Source organism: Bufo bufo, chromosome 7 (genome assembly GCF_905171765.1).
Source record: "Bufo bufo chromosome 7, aBufBuf1.1, whole genome shotgun sequence".
Lineage (NCBI taxonomy): Eukaryota > Metazoa > Chordata > Amphibia > Anura > Bufonidae > Bufo > Bufo bufo.
This window is the reverse complement of record NC_053395.1, coordinates 210,694,413-210,714,891: the sequence shown is the minus strand read 5'-3', so window position 1 is coordinate 210,714,891 and position 20,479 is coordinate 210,694,413. Positions and strand designations below refer to the sequence as shown.

The 20,479-nt window shown below is 45.5% G+C and overlaps 1 protein-coding gene across 2 annotated transcripts in view; it reads left to right on the top strand.

The window, feature by feature from the left end:
- Window positions 1-20,479, top strand: part of KYNU (kynureninase) — a 114,580-nt gene that overhangs the window by 15,421 nt on the left and 78,680 nt on the right. For both annotated transcript variants that reach the window (XM_040440014.1, XM_040440013.1), the window contains exon 4: window positions 7,114-7,196. In XM_040440014.1, coding sequence (XP_040295948.1) covers window positions 7,114-7,196 — 83 coding nt within the window. The remainder of the gene's footprint in view (window positions 1-7,113; window positions 7,197-20,479) is intronic.

The window sequence follows — 20,479 nt, the reverse complement described above, 5'->3', positions numbered from 1 at the left end:
GTACTCCACCAACATGGCCAGTGGCGATGACGCCGTTATCAGCGTTACAATACCACTTCTATGTCTCCTTGAGAAAACACTTAGGGCGATGATGGAAGAGGAGGTGGCCCAGGAGGAGGAGGAGGAAGAGGGGTCATTTTTAGCACTTTCATGCCAGTCTCTTCGAAGTGACTCAGAGGGAGGTTTTTTGCAACAGCTGAGGCCAGGTACAAATGTGGCCAGACAGGGCTCACTACTGGAGGACGAGGAGGACGAGGATGAGGAGGAGGTGGAGGCGGATGAGGATGAAGCATGTTCACAGCGGGGTGGCACCCAATGCAGCTCGGGCCCATCACTGGTGCGTGGCTGGGGGGAAACGCAGGACGATGACGATACGCCTCCCACAGAGGACAGCTTGTCCTTACCTCTGGGCAGCCTGGCACACATGAGCGACTACATGCTGCAGTTCCTGCGCAACGACAGCAGAGTTGCCCACATTTTAACGTGTGCGGACTACTGGGTTGCCACCCTGCTGGATCCACGGTACAAAGACAATGTGCCCACCTTACTTCCTGCACTGGAGCGTGATAGGAAGATGCGCGAGTACAAGCGCACGTTGGTAGACGCGCTACTGAGAGCATTCCCAAATGTCACAGGGGAACAAGTGGAAGCCCAAGGCGAAGGCAGAGGAGGAGCAAGAAGTCGCCAACGCATCTGTGTCACGGCCAGCTCCTCTGAGGGTGGGGTTAGCATGGCAGAGATGTGGAAAAGTTTTGTCACCACGCCACAGCTAACTGCACCACCACCTTATACGGAACGTTTTAGCAGGAGGCAACATTTCACTAACATGGTGGAACAGTACCTGTGCACACCCCTCCACGTACTGACTGATGGTTCGGCCCCATTCAACTTTTGGGTCTCCAAATTGTCCACGTGGCCAGAGCTAGCCTTTTATGCCTTGGAGGTGCTGGTCTGCCCGGCGGCCAGCGTTTTGTCTGAACGTGTATTCAGCACGGCAGGGGGCGTCATTACAGACAAACGCAGCCGCCTGTCTACAGCCAATGTGGACAAGCTGATGTTTATAAAAATGAACCAGGCATGGATCCCACAGGACCTGTGCATTCCTTGTGCAGATTAGACATTAACTACCTTCCGTTAACAATATATTATTCTACTCCAGGGCACTTCCTCATTCAATCCTATTTTTATTTTCATTTTACCATTATATTGCGGGGCAACCCAAAGTTGAATGAACCTCTCCTCTGTCTGGGTGCCGGGGCCTAAAAATATCTGACAATGGACTGTTCCAGTGGTGGGTGACGTGAAGCCTGATTCTCTGCTATGACATGAAGACTGATTCTGTGCTATGGGACCTCTCTCCAATTGATATTGATTAATTTTTATTTATTTTATTTTTATTTTTATTCATTTCCCTATCCACATTTGTTTGCAGGGGATTTAACTACATTTTGCTGCCTTTTGCAGCCCTCTAGCCCTTTCCTGGGCTGTTTTACAGCCTTTTTAGTGCCGGAAAGTTCGGGTCCCCATTGACTTCAATGGGGTTCGGGACGAAGTTCGGGTCGGGTTCGGATCCCAAACCCGAACATTTCCGGGAAGTTCGGCCGAACTTCTCGAACCCGAACATCCAGGTGTTCGCTCAACTCTAGTAGTGACGTCCATGACCTGGTGCCTTTTTTTCAAGATGGACGAGACAGCCTGTTCATGAGCAAATGGATAAGGTGAGTAGGTAATTTTTTGGTTTTTTTACAGCTATTTCAGGAAAAATAGCCTTGTGACGAATATGATTTTTCCTGGTAATAATGCTACATAGTTACAAGTCTCTATTTAAAAATTTCTACACTCTATACACTAACATTCACAGTTAATGGAATTGTGTTAGCCTTCAACATCACAAATATTTGCCATTTACCTAAAATCACCCCCCCCCCCCCCACACACACAATGACAAGGTCAAAACAGATGATCAAATGGATTCCTGGAACTGAAGGCAGAATTTACGTACAGAGGGTATGAGGACGATTTAAGCCATCAGAATCCTGAAGTGCCTGAACCCATTACCAGCACTTAGAGATCCAACCCCCTCCAGCAGTAGCAATCACTGCGCTTCATAGTAATTAAATCTCTAATATTAAGAGTCGTACCAGGAACGGCAGAGGAGAAAGACAGCGCTCATTAACAGATATTTTAGGAGTCACATTATCATTTGTAACATTCTGTTAGCGCTTGGAATTGGTCACGTTTCAATAGCAAAAAATATCATCTAATAATGTTGAATGACGAGATAATGGCTACTGGGGGAGGGGAATAAAAACTTAATGTTATATTCCTACAGTATTGTTAAAAAGAGTAATGGGAGACAAACAAGGAAAAATAAATAATAAGATAAACACATAGTAGTGGCATAAGTATACATGAACTTAATGCAAATCTGTCACCTTAAGAGATTTCCAGTTTCCACACCCAGTATGTCAATACTGAGCATCGGTACAGGGAAGTGGAGATGCCAGGGTTTATCAGGGGGCTGTGCTGCCGTCCAATCACAGCCAGGGAGAAAACACAGCTCACCAAGGAGAAGGAGATGTCCCCTGAGAAACCCTGGCATCTCCACTTCCCTGTACCGATGCTCAGTATTGACATACTGGGTGTGGAAACTGCAGGGGGGCTCCGCGGGGAAAGGGAGGGGTATTTGAAAGAAACAACAAGATGGTAGTAAAGGTACTTAATTAAACAAAAAATAAATTACATGAAGGGTCCTCTTTATCGCTAGGATATGCCCCCATTGTCTAATAGGTGCGGGTCCCACCTCTGGGACCTGCACCTGCACCTAGACCGAGAACAGAGGGGAAGGTGGTGGCCGGAGGACCCCGGGTTTCCTCGGGTCTGGCCACCACCAAGTGCTCTCCCTGTAGTAGTGAACAGGAGTGCACTGCGCTTGTGTGGCCACCGCTCCCATTTATTTCTATGGGGCCGACGAAAATAGCCAAGCCAGCGCTCTGCTATTTACAGTGGCCCCATAGAAATGAATGGAGGGTGGCTGCGCATGCACAGTGCGTCCTCCACAACTTTCCGTGCTCCGTTCTCGGTGTAGAAAACCCGCACCTATCAGACATTGGGGCCATATCCTAGCGATATGCCCCAATTGTCTGAGATGGGAAAACCCCTTTAAGAACTCCAATTTTGCATAATACAAATTCAATTCACAACTTGCTGGAAAAGCCCTTGAGAGGCTGAAATTCCCATCACAACCACATACAGACACCTATATGGCCACATACAGACACCTATAGAATAAACATCTCCTGACAAAGTATCACAAAAGCATGTGTTTTTCAAAGCTGGTCCTCTAATGCCACACATCTCAGGATAGGTAGGGAAGGACACCTAAGTATGCCATTTTTTTAAAAGCCAGATACGCTCTTTAACCACTGACCCATATGTTAGGCACAGAATACCTCATGCCTCTGAATTACTCTAACTTTACAGTACTGATTGGCTTCCTTCCCCTTGCATAGAGAGAGAGAGAGAGAGAGAGAGAGATCATTTTAGGTCTGTTCACCACACCACAATCTGCTTAACTTTAAAAAAAAGACACATTCATACTTTTTAGACTTTTCGTTCTCTAACGAGCTCAGCAGTTCCTGCCATGGTTTCAGATGTCATACTCTATCCCCCCCCCCCCCTTTTAAAATCTATTTTCCCCTATGGAAATGTTAAGCTCCAGACCGCAGATCTGGGAAACAGCAGCTATTTTGAAAGATGTGACATACGGTAGAACCTTTAACCCTCAAAGTTTCTTCAACAACGTCCAAGTTAATCATTTCAATGGTGAAAAAGTACGGGAAGAAGAAGGATTATAGAATATCTGCATAACATTTTACTGCAAACTGCAAATGTGATAGGACACACATATCCCGCTGCCAGAAGCAAAAACACCATTATCTCAGCTGATTAGAATAAGGTATTCAGCTCGTTTTTGAGATCAGATTCTGAAAGCTTTCTCCGACAATTGTCTTGAATGCGCTCTATTTACCCTGGAATATGATTATTATTATTATTATTGCATGGGGAAATCTGAATGATGGAAGGATGCATACTTATCTTTAGAACTTTCTTCATCTTACTTAAGAAGTACTGCTAGATACATGTACATCATTTTTTCCTGATCCGACAAATGTTCCTAAACTACTACTTGATATATAAATTATTTTTTAAAAATATTTTTGGGGGATGGAAAAAAGAATAACAAGTTTATAAATCCTCAGCTGCACGTCAGTGTCCATATTACAGCCTCCATCACTAAATCTCCATTGACTCTTCGGGGGAAGTGAAGATAAATCAGCATAGGTTTTATGGTGATCCCACTGAATATAATGCCTGAACATGGTCAGAATCTCTCCTATGACTAGCTTCACACACAACAGGTTTTAATGCAGTTAAGCCAAAGTCAGAAGTGCATACAGCAGAAATTAAAAGTATGTGCCCACCCTTTATATTTCCAATATCTCTTGAATCCACATCTAGCTCTGGCTAAAATAAACTGCGTGAAAAACTTTGTGTGAACCCCCTCCCTTTCCTTCGTTGCCTTCAGGATCCATTTTATAACTGCAGTATATGGACCTCCTGCAGTCTGACATGACCAGCCTAGAAAAGTATTGCATTCTCAATAATGTAACAACTCTGCTAGAAGTTATGAATGAATTGCTAGCAGTCTGCAGTAAGGGTACAGAGGGGTGGTAACCAGTTGGGGGGGGGGGGGGGCCCTGCACAGTGTGACTCTATCTAGTCAGTACTGCCATTTTCAGACTGTGCAGGTTCTCCCCCCCCCCCAACTGGTTACCTCCCCTCTGTACCCTTACTGCAGACTGCTAGCAATTCATTCATAACTTCTAGTAGAAATAATAAAGGAATGGTTCAACATAGAGCCATTAGAATAGAAGCTCCAGAACTGCTATTGCATGGGGAATGTATGACGCTATTAAAACAGGCATGTCTGGAGAGGGGACCGGTCCTCATTAAATCGAATATATAGCGCTGGGTAGGAGCTGGGGAGAACAGGACAAGCATACCTTTTCTGGATTAGTGTGAACATGAACTTTTATTCTTTCACTCCTTCAATTGCCCAGGACGTGGTGCTTACTCCTCTCTGCACTGAGCTGCCCTATATTCCCTCTCCTCTGGTCTGAGGGATGGCTGTAATGGTCTCCTGGTTGGACACTACAGCTCTACTGCAACTCAGATCAAAGGGTAGAGGCTGTGAAGCAGCTCAATGCAGAGAGCACTTCACAGTGAAGCTCCACTTTCTGGGAGTTGGCTGAGGCAATTCCGACAGACTAAAGCTTCATATTCCCACCACTCCTGATGATAAGAGCTCAATTGCTGTAAACAGTTTTGCATGGTCAATGCTGCTGACAGACTCCCTTTAACTTACATCATCACAAGGTTCTACGGTAATCCAAGTTTATTTCAGCAGAACCATAGGAGGTCTGGGTATGGTAGCCAAAATATGGAAACTTAAACAGACCTTAGGCCAGTGGTGGTTAACCTCCGGCACTCCAGCTGTGGTGAAACTACGACTGCCAGCATACTCCATTCATTTATGTGCAGTTTGGAGAACAGCCAAGCAAGTGTACATCTTGGGATGTTGTAGATGTACCACAGCTGGAGTGCCGGAGGTTAGCCATCACAGGCTTAGGGTGCATTCACACGAACGTATAAATGGATCTGCATCCGTTCCGCAATTTTGTGAAACGGGTGATGACCCATTCATTTCAATGAACACCCTGTGCTGTTTGTATCCTTTGTTCCGTTCTGCGGCCCCGCAAAAAATATGGAGCGTGTCCTATTCTTATCCGCAGTTGCAGACAAGAATAGGCATTCTCTATATAGTGCCGGCCATGTGCGGACCGCAAAACACTTACGGTCGTGTGAATGCACCATTAGGCTATATTCACACCTGACATCTATGCATATAGTCTAATGGGCCATTTAGATGGGCTAATGAACCATTGCAATTCCAGTCCCCATCATTGCCCCATGAAAATATGCTCAGCAATCAGCTGACAAACAAGCAAACGCTCCTTTGTTGTGAATTTTGTCTTTTATATTGGCATAAAAATCATCCATTGTTGGCAGCACATTGCCCGTTTAGACTGGGACATGTCTGAACCATTGTACTAGCGATCATTCACTCACATACAGCAGCAATGATTGCTCCATGTACTGTAAATAAAGAAAAACAAGTACAAAATGATTTGCCAGATTGCCTTATTACTGGCAGAAAATCTTGTCATTAAAACATATACATTCATACATCATTCTGTACATCATCGGGATATCTTTGCCTCATGTTACCGTGGCAGTCCTCTTCCATTTCTGCTCTGTTCACCTCTCCTGGAGGTCCGGACTCGCCTTCCACTAGGCTTGCTCTGTCTCTCCACACAGGCTTCAGCCTCCTTGCCAGCAAGGCCTGTCCTTCTCTGCCCATAGTGTGCACATGCTCCCTCCTGCTCTTAAAAGTCCAGCATCTGTGCACTCTCATCTTCACCAGCCAATGGTTGGCAACCATGGGATACTTTAGGCACCTTTCCCTGTGAGAGGGTGCCTGAACAATAGGTTCTTGCAAAGGTATGCTGCATTTGTTTGTCTGCCCAAGTAATGACTTCTGCCCGTCTCCTGGATATTGACCCCCCTCCCCCCCTGCCTTATGTAAACTGTACTTAACCTCCATATTGACCCTTCACTGCCTGCCCTAACTTCAGACGGTTTATCATATTACTCATACTCTGCCTACCATGACCTCAGCCTGTCTCTGACTAGGATTCTACCTTGGTGCCCTGCCCTAGTGTCTTGACTCCCATGGGTCAGCTATCAGTCACAGAGACTACTAAAAGAAATAGTGGCCTGATGGTTCCACTGCAGTGAAGTCTAGATGCCTGTACAAGGTTAAAAGTGTGAATATCATGGGACTGCCAGGATAACACCCCTAGGAGTAGCCCAAACTCAAATCTGTTGGTTGACAAAGTGGTTCCACACCCAATGTCGTAACACTTCAATTGCATTGTAAAGCACAGTTGACAAGGTTTTCAGTAGCTATTTGTGTCATTTCTGTTTTAGGGGCGTTCATGGTCATTTCATTGGAAAACGTCCATGGGCCCTTGCTGATGAATGTATTGTGGATCCTATGGCTAAGCTTGTTGGTACGTATTTTTTTAATATTATTCATTGGTAGAAGTATCTATGGGAAGATGTGTGTTGTATAAATCTTTATACGCTGCGTGACTTGAAGCTGATAAAAGGGAGCTCAGCTTTAAGAATCTCACCACCAGGCTTCTTTTTCACTTGGGGCCATATGAAGGCTAAATTCACAGAAGCAAACACTGATCCTTTTTTTGAGTCATACACAGGAGTGGATATAAAAGAAAACAATACTATAAGTATACTTATTCCCCTTATATTCCTTCTGCTGGTTAAACTTCTGAGTAAAAAAATAATGTTTTTTCTCTGTTTCTGAGGTCTGTTTTTCTGATACAAATCCCTGTGTAGACATAGATTTAGTGTAGCTGCCACTAGGGGAGCTTACTGCATACTATTTAATATTATGCAGCAAGCTCCTAAATCCCCCTAGTGGCAGCAACAGGCAGCACAGAATATTATGTTTTAAACTAATTCATGTCTATGCAGGAAACGTGGAGCTTCTGTATCAGAAAAACAAAACTCCATGTTATAAAGATATAGTAATTAATTAATCAGCAGAACATGTTGAACGCATTTGATTCAATAAGTAAAAAAATAAATGAAATTCAAGGGTTAGACGCTGATTTTAAGATTAACTTTGGGGAATCAGGGAAAAAAAAAATAGCTACAGGGGTTGGCAAAAAATATAAAAGTTTTTAATTATAAAAAAGTATTGTTTCCACGTTACAAGGGAATAAATTAGATCTGATAACAAGAAACATTGCCTGTAAGCTAGTAGCGGCTCAGGAATACAATAATACATAAAAAAACCATTAGAGGGATTCTATGTAGTAGTAGTAGTAGTAGTAGTGGTAGTGGTAGTGGTAGTGGGTAGTGGGTAGTGGGTAGTAGTAGGTAGTTAGTAGTAGGTAGTAGTAGTAGTAGTCTCAAATTTTATCTTCATAATATGCAGTCATTTGGGGGTGTTTGTTGTGAGTTAAAATGATGGTTACTTTTAATTACACATATCTCCATAGGAACAGACTACAAACCCTGTGTGTAGTCTGATCCTACAGTTGTGTTGCTCCACTCCATCTTTCCCCTCTTCTTGGTGGAGTGGAGCAAGGTTAAAATACATAAAGGGGGTCATTTACTTACAGAAATATGTCTAAATTAGGCGTATTTCTGGCGCAGATTAGGTTCTTTGCGCCGCAATCTGCGACTTTTCCCTGATCAAGACAGGTCTACAAAAGGGGGCATTGCGTGGTCAGGGAAGGGGACGGGCTGGCAGGTCCGTCTCATATACCATTTTCTACGCCTGTAGGGTTAACCCCTTAGTGACCACTAATACGCCTTTTTACTGACGTAAACAACGGGTGTTTTAGCTAATCAGCTGGCTTTAATCGATCATTACATGTTCCCAAAATAGTGCATTAAAAACTAACTTATCCTGCAAAAAAATAAGACCTAATACATTGATGAAAAAACAAAAAAGTTATAGCTCATGGAATGCGATAAAAAAAAAGTGTGTGGTCACTAAGGGGTTAAGTCATAGAAAATGGTCTAAATCTACCCCAGCAAGGGAGATGGCATAGATTTAGAAGTGGCGGTGGATCCGCCGAAATTATGTAGAAGCCTGTGCCTCTACATAACATCGGCGGATCCACCGCCAACACAAGGCCTTATTAAGACCGGAATCTGAAACGCCAGTCTTAATAAAAAATAAAAAAAAACACATACGTTTTCATAGAAGCTGTATGCACAAATGGTACAAGGTATTTAGTCACAACTATTGTTCCTTCATTTGTTGTGTGAGATACACAAAAAACGGCTGCAAAAATTGTATGTACAATAGTAAATACCCTCATATTCTCAGAATTTTTGCTTCATAGAGCATTGCCCCCATTTAGGTCCTTCATCCAGAGCAGAGAAGAGCTACAACATGCAAAAAGTTAGGAATAAGGGGTGAAGTGCTGATTTGAACTTTTTTTTTTAAATAGGCACTGTGGAATACGTTGGTTCAATGCTGCAACGAACTGATTCAGCAAAAAATGGTTGTGACAGAGAGAGCTGAAGTGATGAAGTATATATGCAAAAGGCAAAGTGCATTTAAATTAGAATGATTGGACCACTATTCATTAACATGGCGGTGGCTGATTTATATAGCACTGCGTAAAGCCTGTTCCCAGCTCCAACCATTATTGGTTCTGTAACACTCATCTTCTATTAATCATTTTGTGGAGATCAAATAATCTTTAGAATTAAGTTGGGAGTTTCCATATATTTAAACGAATGACAATAAAAAAAAAAAGGGTCTAAATTTAGATGATAAGGAATTTTTAGAAAAATGTATCTTTAGACTTTTGGTAGGGAATGCAACATTTTGGGGTGGGCCAGAGCCCTGTTTACAGTTAGTTGTACAGATGTGTCCACCCTTAACTTTCCAAAAATTTAGTTTATTAGAATTGTCCAATTTTGAAGTGTTTTTAAAATACCCTCCTCCATCCAGTCAGTATCAACTGTCAAGGTAAGCGTATCTACCTACTGCCCGATGCTTGGCTCTGGCTCCATTGGTTCATCACTGTCTTCACTGCTCTTCCGTTCCCACATTTAAGGTCACATGCACTACTGCAGCCAATGGCTGTCCAACGTTTCGCAGCCCTGCAAAAAAATAAATAAAATAAGAACATAACCTATTCTTGTACATTTTGCGGACAAGAATAGGCATTGCTATAATGGGCCGTCCGTTCCGTAAATTGCGGAATGCACGCGGGCGTCATCCGTGTTCTGCGGATCCGCAATTTGCGGACAGCAAAACACGGCACGTTCTTGTGCATGAGCCCTTATTAAGTTACAGTTAAAAACCTATTGTACAATAGCAAATATTGGCCAATAGTGATAGACGAACATCGGCCGGGAAGTTTCGTGAACGCAATCAAATGTTTGCAAACCACGCATTCGCGGAGGGCCCCATTCACCAAATACTTACTAGAAGTGCACAAATCAATGACAAAAATTCCCTCTAAAGATATGTATTTTAATCAGGGGCCATTTTTATGCGTCTTAAAGGGAAACTCTCAAAAATGTGCCCTGCTGGAGCCTAGAAAATTTTTATTTTAGGCCACGGGCGTACAGGCCCCAAAAATTAGGCATTTACCTGACAGAAAAGAACAAGTGATTATGTGAGTGGAGGTACATTAGGCGGTCACTGGATAACTATTTTACTATAGGACAGTAGAGATGTCCCGAACTATTCGCCGGCGAATTCGCGTTCGCCGCGGCGGGCGAACATATGCGATGTTCGGTCCGCCCCTGATACGTCTTCATTGAGCAAACTTTGACCCTGTACCTCACAGTCAGCAGACACATTCCAGCCAATCAGCATACCCTCCCTCCCAGACCCTCCCACCTCCTTAAAAAAAGCAAAGACGGCATCCATCTTAGATTCATTCTGAAGCTGCAGTGTTAGTTAGAGCAGGGAGAGTGCTGCTGCTGCTGCTGAATTAATAGGGAAAGCGTTAGCTAGGCCAGTGTTCTGTGTCCACTCCGGTCCTCAAATACTCATCTGCTGTAAGGACAGCGTCCTGACAGCACCCCAAAAAGCCCTTTTTAGGACTGGTACATCAGTCTGCTTTTATTTATTTTTTATATATAATTAATATAAATATATATATATATATATATATATATATATATATATATATATATATAGCAGTTGCCTGCCCGTGTGTGAGAGGCCACAGGCCCACTGACTGTACTGTGCCCACTGCCAGTGCCCACCACTCATATCGGGTGGCACAGTACCTTGCAGATAAAAAAAGTCATTTAATTTTTCCTCTGTAATATAATTGCAGTTGCCTGCCAGTGAGTGTCTGGCCCACAGACTGTACAGTGCCCACTGCCCACCAATCATATAGGGTGGCACAGTACCTTGCACGCATAGTACCACTAATCTAAAAAAAAAATTACAGGCAGAGGCAGGCCACCCCGCAGGGGCCGTCATGGTGCTGTGATTTCCTTTGGCCCTAGAATAATGCCCAGTGTGCAGAGGCCACGTACCCTGAACTCAAAAAATTCGGAGGACATAGTTGACTGGCTTACACAGGACACCCAATCTTCTACAGCTTCCGCTCGGAACCTTGACGCACCATCCTCCTCCAGCTCAGCTTCGGGCACCTCTCAAGTTACCACTCGCCCGCCCGCCGCCACCACCAACACTAGCACCACAGCCGCTTCACTTGATCTGTCAGAGGAGTTATTTACACATCAGTTGGAAGAAATGAGTGATGCACAACTATTATTGCCAGAGGATGTAGATAACAGGCATATGTCTGTCAGGCAGCATTACACACATGGACGTACGGTGTGATGATGATGATGATGTTGTACCCGCTGCTGCTTCCTTTGCTGAGTTATCAGATACAAGTGAAGCGGTTGATGATGACGATGTGTCCTTGGATGCTACATGGGTGCCCGCTCGAAGAGAAGAACAGGAAAAAAGTTCAGATGGGGAGACAGAGAGGAGAAGGAGACGAGTTGGAAGCAGGGGAAAGTCGTCGCAAGGAGCTAGTGGCACAGTCAGACAGCATGCATCGGCACCCAGGGTCAGCCAGACAGCACACCAATCAACGCATGCTGTTGCCACCACCAGAATGCCGTCATTGCAAAGCTCAGCAGTGTGGCATTTTTTTTGTGTCTGCCTCTGATAACAGCGATGCCATTTGCAACCTGTGCCAAAAGAAACTGAGTCGTAGGAAGTCCAACACCCACCTAGGTACAACTGCTTTGCGAAGGCACATGATCTCACAACACAAACGCCTATGGGATCAACACATGAGTACAAGCAGCACACAAACTCAAAGCCACCATCCTCCTCCTGGTCCAGCATCTTTAGCCACGTCAACCACTGCTGTCCTCCTTGCCCCCTCTCAACCACCCGCCACTCCGCCTCTCACCTTCAGCAGTTCATGCTCATCTGCCCAAAGTCAGGTGTCTGTCAAGGAAATGTTTGAGTGTAAGAAGGCAATGTCACAGAGTCAGCCCCTTGCCCGGCGTCTGACAGCTGGATTGTCGGAACTCTTAACCCGCCAGCTTTTACCATACAAGCTGGTGGAGTCTGAGGCCTTCAAAATTTGTAGCTATTGGGACACCGCAGTGGAAGATACCCGGCCGAATTTTTTTTTCACAAAAGGCAATCCCCAACCTGTACTCTATTGTGGAAAAGGAAGTCATGGCATGTCTGGCACACTGATACCTGGTCTGCAAAGCACGGTCAGGGCAGGTATATCATGTACACTGCGCATTGGGTAAACCTGCTGACGGCTGCCAAGCATGGAATGTGTGGCTCTGCAGCGGAGTTGGTGACACCGCCACGACTTGCAGGCAGGCCTGCTGCCACCTCCTCTACTCCTCCTACTCCATCCTCTTCGCTAACCTCCTCGGCTGATTTCTCTTCTGCTGCTGCATCTTGCTCCACATCAACTGCATCCCCCCCAGCTCCCCAGGGGCTATTCCACATCCCGGATACGACAGTGTCACGCCGTCTTGGGGTTGACTTGCCTGAAAGCAGAGAGTCACACCGGACCAGCACTCCTGTCCGCCCTGAATGCCCAGGTGGATCAGTGGCTGACCCCTCACCAACTGAAGATCGGCAAAGTGGTGTGTGACAACGGAAGCAATTTGTTGGCGGCATTGAATTTGGGCAAGTTGACACATGTGCCGTATCTGATCGTACAACGCTTTGTGTATAAGTACCCAGGCTTACAGGACGTCCTCAAGCAGGCCAGGAAGGTGTGTGGCCATTTCAGGCGTTCCTACATGGCCATGGCGCACTTTTCCCATATTCAGCGGCGAAACAACATGCCAGTGAGGCGCTTGATTTGCGACAGCCCGACACGTTGGAATTCAACACTCCGCCTGCTCCAACAAGAAAAAGCCGTCAACGAGTATTTGTATGACCGGGGTGCTAGGACAGCCTCTGCGGAGCTGGGTATTTTTTTGCCACATTACTGGACGCTCATGCGCAATGCCTGTAGGCTCATGCGTCCTTTTGAGGAGGTGACAAACCTAGTCAGTCGCAACGAAGGCACCATCAGCGACCTCATCCCATTTGTTTTCTTCCTGGAGCGTGCCCTGCGAAGAGTGATGGATCAGGCCGTAGATGAGCGTGAAGAGGAAGAGTTGTGGTCACCATCACCACCAGAAACAGCCTTATCGCTTGCTTGACCTGCGGCAACGCTGGAAGAGGAGTCAGAGGAGGAATGTGACTTTGAGGAGGAGGAAGACCAACCACAGCAGGCATCCCAGGGTGCTCGTTGTCACCTATCTGGGACCTGTGGTGTTGTACGTGGCTGGGGGGAAGAACAGACCTTCAATGAGATCAGTGAGGATGAGGAACGGGACATGAGTAGCTCGGCATCCAACCTTGTGCAAATGGGGTCTTTCATGCTGTCATGCCTGTTTAGGGACTCTCCTATAAAAAGGCTGAAGTAGAAAGACCTGTACTGGGTGGCCACGCTACTAGACCCCCGGTATAAGCAGAAAGTGGCTGAAATGTTACCGAATTACCGGAAGTCGGAAAGGATGCAGCAGTTCCAAAACAAGTTAAAAAGTATGCTTTACACAGCGTATAAGGGTGATGTCACAGCACAACAGGAATCTAACAGGGGAAGAGGTGAAAGTAATCCTCCTCCTACCACGACCACGCCGGCAAGGACAGGACGCTTTACAGATGTGTTGTTGATGGAGGACATGCGGAGCATTTTAAGTCCTATGCATCGCCTCAGCCCTTCGGGGTCCACCCTCAGAGAACGACTCGACCGACAGGTAGCAGACTACCTCGCCTTAACTGCAGATTTCGACACTCTGAGGAGCGATGAACCCCTTGTCTACTGGGTGTGCAGGCTTGACCTGTGGCCTGAGCTATCCCAATTTGCAATAGAACTTCTGGCCTGCCCCGCTTCAAGTGTCCTGTCAGAAAGGACCTTCAGCGCAGCAGGAGGTATTGTCACTGAGAAGGGAAGTCGCCTAGGTCAAAAAAGTCTAGATTAACTCCGCTTTATTAAGATGAATGAGGCATGGATCCCGAAGGGACTGACAGTTGGGGATGCATTTGACTAAAAAAGGCCAGATGAGATGTGCGGGGACACTCACTCCCCACTGCACGCTTTAGCACCTTATTCTTCCAGCGTGGTGACATCACATAATCTTCATACTGGGAGTGCAGTTCAGTTCCTGCTGCCTCCAGTGAGAAGTGAGTGTTCCATCTCATGCAAGTGGATGAGGTGGGGGGAAAATTTTTTTTTTTATATATATATATATATATATCTCTGATGACACTACTAGCGTTGGGGGTGGGGGCGCGCAAAGGAGCACAAATATATAAATATACAGACATGCGCTAAGGACACATTATTTATTATTATTAGTATTTACTTCAGAAAAGTGTCGAAGCTGTAAAAGTTGCAACTTATGGCACAAATACGCAGAGTACCATAATATGTGACTTTTTAACGCCACAATAATGGCATAAAAGCTTTAGTAAATCTCCGCCACAATGTAATATTGTGCTCTCTGTTCGGGTTAATCCATCTTTCTACACTTTATGAACCCCTATGTAATTTTTAAACTTTCTTTGCTTTAATAATGCACTTGAATGCCCCCATCCATCTGCCCCTATTATGAGGGGATATTAATCTCCTGTTGGAGTTCTAACATGCCCTTTCCAGCGTTGTGAAAGCATTAAAATGCCTGAGTCCTGAATATATTAACACAGCTTCCAGTAGAACACAAAAAAACGAGGAAGGAGCAGAACATGAACCAACAGCCGTAATCACTGTGGATTACATGAGTAGAGATGGCCTTGCAGTTCACCCGGCGGTCGTTTTGCGGCGAACTTTGCACGTTCGCGATTTGCCGAACATGCGAACATATGGCAATGTCCACCGGCGCCATATTCTTTTGGATTGCGCCAAACTTTGACCCATGACACACACATCAGGTGGGACACGACAGCCAATTATGACGTTTCAGCACATGGACACACCCCCACACGATCACAGAACCCGATCTGGCAGCCATTTTACATTATGTGTTTTGCAAGTGTAGGGAGAGTTTGCTTTTTGGAAAAGGGACAGGCTGTTAGGGACATCAAATGCTAGCTAATAGGGCCACAAAAGTCTTTTTAAGGACTAGTATAGGTGTGCCATCGATAGGTGTGATATACTGAGGGGCGTGATATACTTATAATGTACTTTCTAACATATAAAGTATATTATAGTGCATTTGTACTGTGCAGCAGTTGTGTGCGGTTCTGCTGAGATACCACAGCTATATAGAGGGACAAACGCTATTGGAATAACTAATTGCAACTGGTGTGATATACCTTCTTCCACCAAATATTGATTAAGGGGTTCTATATACCTGCTTCCACAAAATACTGACTGAGGGGTGCGATATACCTGCTTCCACAAAATACTGATTGAGGGGTTCGATATTCCTGCTTTGACAAAATACAGATTGAGGTGTGCGATATACCTGCTTCCGCCAAATATTGTTTAAGGTGTTCAATATACCTGCTGCCACAAAATACTGATTAAGGGGATTGATATGCCTGCTTCCACCAAATATTGAGGCCTGTGATACACCTCCTTCCACAAAATACTGATTGAGAAGTGCGATATACCTGCTTCCACCTAATACTGGTTAAGGGGTTCTATATACCTGCTTTCACAAAATACTGATTAAGGGGATTGATATACCTGCTTCCACAAAATATTGATTGAGGCCTGCGATATACCTGCTTCCAGAAATACCGCTCTTCCCTAGGGACTTTAACACAGGGTCATTTTGAAAATGACAGGCAGAGGAATAGGCAAGCCGTTCCGCAGGGATGGTAGGGGTCGGGCAGGTGCACCAGGCGGGAGCCTAGGTGGGAAGTTGCAGAATGTGCGTGCCATTAAGTCAAAGGACCCACCAGAGATGGTAAAGTGGCTCTCTCAGCCTTCCGCTTCTGCACCCTGCTTATCCTCTGTATCTTCACCCTCCTCACTCTCTGCTATGTGCACCTCCAAAGACACTACCACCACCACCATGGCCCCTCCAGAGGAATTATTTTCCCATCCATTCCCAGACCATACCGATGCACAGCCATTCTTGGCATCCGATGAGGAAGAGGAGATAACAACGGCCGTTACCCCACTGCCCTATAAACTGGTGGAATCACAGGCCTTTAGAAAATTTTTAGCCATTGGCACACCGCAATGGAAAATCCCTGGAAGGAAATATTTCTCCCAGAACTGCATCCCAGACTATATGGCCACATTCAGCGGCAATTAAATATATCTCTGGCACACAGTGTTGGTTCAAAGATACATCTGACCACAGACACAAGGTCTAGCAAACACGGGCAGGGAAGGTACATAACTTTTACTGCCCACTTGGTGAAACTTCTGACGGCCGTCAAGCATGTAACTCGTGGCACCCATGTGGATTTGGTGTTACCGCCACTGATTGCATGCAGGCCTGCCTCCTCTTCTCCTCCTCCTACTCCATCCTCCGTCTCCTCCTCAGCTGACAACTCCTTTTCCACTTCTACAGCCTCTTCTGCTGCACCCCCAAGCTCCACAGAAACTATTCGACGTGCCAGGTGAGACGTTGCCATCCTGTGCTGCGGCTGTTGTGCCTGGAAGCCAAGAGCCACACCGGTCCTGCACTGCTTTCAGCTCTGCGGTCAAAGGCCGATCAGTGGCTAACCCCGCTCAATTTGACAGTTGGTAAAGTTGTGTGCGACAACTGTGCCAATCTGCTGAGCATGCTGAAACAGAGCAAAATTACCCACATGCCGTGAATGGCACATGTCCTGAACTTAGTTGTGCAGCAATTCGTTTCCAAATTCCCCGGGGTCCAGGACGTCTTGCGGCAGGCCAGGAAAATCTACACAGCCATGGCTCGCCTTGCTGACGTTTAGCGGCAACACCACCTGTCCGTAAGACGTCTGATTTGTAACAGCCCGACGCGCTGAAACTCCACCTTGTATATGCTTGATAGGCTGCTCCAGCAGCAACATGCCGTTAACGACTACCTGTACGAACTCTGCAGCAGGACAGGTTCTGGGGAGCTAGGTGTCTTTTCACAGCGCCAGTGACTGCTCATGTGCTATGCATGCAGAATTCTGTGGCCATTTCATGAGATCACCAAACTTGTCACAAATCAGTTGCAGCCAGGGCACCATCAATGACTTTGTACTTGACACCTTCTTTCTGGAGTGTGCATTTCGTCGTGTCATTGATTAAACCGTCGAGGAGCAGGAGCTAGAAGATGAGGAAGTCGCAATGCTGAATTAATTCCCGGGAAGGGGGGCCTTCTCCATCTGAGACAAGACAGCAGGAGTCTGAAGAGTATTCAGAGGAGGATGGTGGCTGGGGGGAGGAGGAGAAGCAAGAAGAGCAGGCTTTGAGGGGGACTTTAAACTTTTCGGGGATCCCTGGTGTTGTCTGTGCCTGGGGGGAGGAGACTGAGGACGACATTCTCCTGGGCAATGAGCAGGAGCCAGGGCGCTCCACCGCTTCCAATTTAGTGCAAATGGGGGGCCTTCATGCTCCAGTGTTTGAAGAGGGACCCCTGTATAAAAAGCATCAAGGGCAAGGACCAGTACTGGGTGGTAATGTACTTAGACCCCCTGTACAAACACAAAATGCGGACATGTTACCAGCATCACAGAGGGCTGTCAGAATGCAGCATTTCCAGGCCTTGCTGTTGCGGGTACTGGCAGAGGAATTTCCATCCAGAGCGAAACAGGTGCGGGTGCCAATCCTACCGCGTCTGTAAGAAGAGGGCAGTTTGAAAATGTGTTGGTCACTTCGAATATGAGATCATTCTTGCAAACAACCCATCGACAGCCGCCCTACGGATCCAGCCTCAGAGGACGCCTAAACCGACAGGTGTCCGACTACATCGGGTTAATGGCCGATGTGGACGCTCTGAGAAGCTAGAAACCCCTGGACTACTGGGTGTGCAGGCTTGACCTGTGGCCAGAGCTGGCACAATTTGCCATGGAACTCTTGGCTTGCCCCTCGTCGAGTGTCTTGTCCGACAGGACGTTCAGCGCAGCAAGAGGGATCGTGACCGATAAGCGCACTCGCCTAACTCTAGACAGTGTGGACTACCTCACATTTCTAAAAATAAATGAGACCTGGATGTTGAAGGAATTCAACACCTGTGACGATCACGTGTAATTGAATTTCCTCATGCCAGCCCACACATATCCGCCACCACTCAGAACAAAGAATGGTCCTTGTCTTATGTATATAGAGCGGCATAAAAGGACTTTTCTGTCAGGTGAATGCCACAGTTTTGGGGCCTGTACTCCACTTGCCTACAGTAAAATTGTTATCCAGTGACCGCCTAATATACCTCCAGCCACATAATCACTTGTTCTTTTCTGTCAGGTGAATGCCTAATTTTTGGGGCCTGTACTCCTGTGGCCTAAAATAAGTTTTCTAGGCTCCAGCAGGACACATTTTTGAGTTTCCCTTTAAAGTATAACTGTCGTATTTATTAATTTTTTTTGGAGTATTGGATTGTGGTGATTAATATCTCCTTGGTGGCCCTATTTCAACTTTTCACTGTGTATTCAATTACCCCTTAACCACTTCAGCCCCCCTAGCTTAAACACCCTTAATGACCAGGCCACTTTTTACACTTCTGCACTACTTTACTTTCACAGTTTATTGCTCGGTCATGCAACTTACCAACCAAATGAATTTTACCTCCTTTTCTTCTCAATAATAGAGCTTTAATTTGGTGGTATTTCATTGCTGCTGCCATTTTTACTTTTTTTGTTAACGAAATTTTTGCAAAAAAATGACATTTTTCTCTTTCAGTTGTAATTTTTTTTTCAAAAAACGACATCCGTATATAAATTTTTCTCTAAATTTATTGTTCTACATGTCTTTGATAAAAAAAAAAAAAGGTTTGGGTAAAAGTTATAGCGTTTACAAACTATGGTACAAAAATGTGAATTTCCGCTTTTTGAAGCAGCTCTGACTTTCTGAGCACCTGTCATGTTTCCTGAGGTTCTACAATGCCCAGACAGTACAAACACCCCACAAATGACCCCATTTCGGAAAGTAGACACCCTAAGGCAGTGATGTCGAACCTTTAAGAGGCCGAGCGCCCAAACTGCGCCCCAAAACCCACTTATTTATCGTAAAGTGCCAACACGGCAATTTAACCTGAATACTATAGTTCAATATAGTATATATTCCATGTACTTTATCATTTAGCTATTAAAGCCTGCCTACATTCAGTGCCCTGCCTGTGCTGTTTATAGTGCGCCCTGCGCTGATGAATGGCAGGAAAAGTCTAAGGCATATTGGTACACCATAGACTTTTTTCACAGTGCGGGTGCCCACAGAGAGGGCTCTGAGTGCCGCCTATGGCACCCGTGCCATAGGTTCGCCATCACTGCCCTAAGGTATTCGCTGATGGGCATAGTGAGTTCATAGAGCTTTTTTTATTTTTTGTCACAAGTTAGCGGGAAATTATTATTATTTTTTTTTTTTTTTTTTTTCTTACAAAGTCTCATATTCCACTAACTTGTGACAAAAAATAAAAACTTCCATGAACTCACTATGCCCATCACAAAGTCTCATATTCCACTAACTTGTGACAAAAAATAAAAACTTCCATGAACTCACTATGCCCATCACGAAATACCTTGGGGTGTCTTCTTTCCAAAATGGGGTCACATGTGGGGTAGTTATACTGCCCTGGCATTCTAGGGGCCCTAATGTGTGGTAAGTAGTTTGAAATGAAAATGTGTAAAAAATGACCTGTGAAATCCTAAAGGTGCTCTTTGGAATGTGGGCCCCTTTGCCCAGCTAGGCTGCAAAAAAGTGTCACAGATCTGGTATCGCCGTACTCAGGAGAAGTTGGGCAATGTGTTTTGGGGTGTCATTTTACATATACCCATGCTGGGTGAGATAAATATCTCGGCAAAAGACAACTTTTCCCATTTTTTTTTATACAAAGTTGGCATTTGACCGAGATATTTCTCTCACCCAGCATGTAAAATGACACCCCAAAACACACTGCCGCTGGCAGGCTGGAGATCCACTCGCTTACCTTCCGATCCTGTGAACGTGCGCGCGTTCACAGGAAATCTCGTGTCTCGCGAGATGACGCGTATATGCGCGACTGTGCCTGGAGCTGCCGCCTCCGGAACGCGATCCTGCGTTAGGCGGTCCGGAGGCGGTTAATTCCACATTTTTGTTCCCTGTACTGCCTACTTTTACCTGTGTTTAAA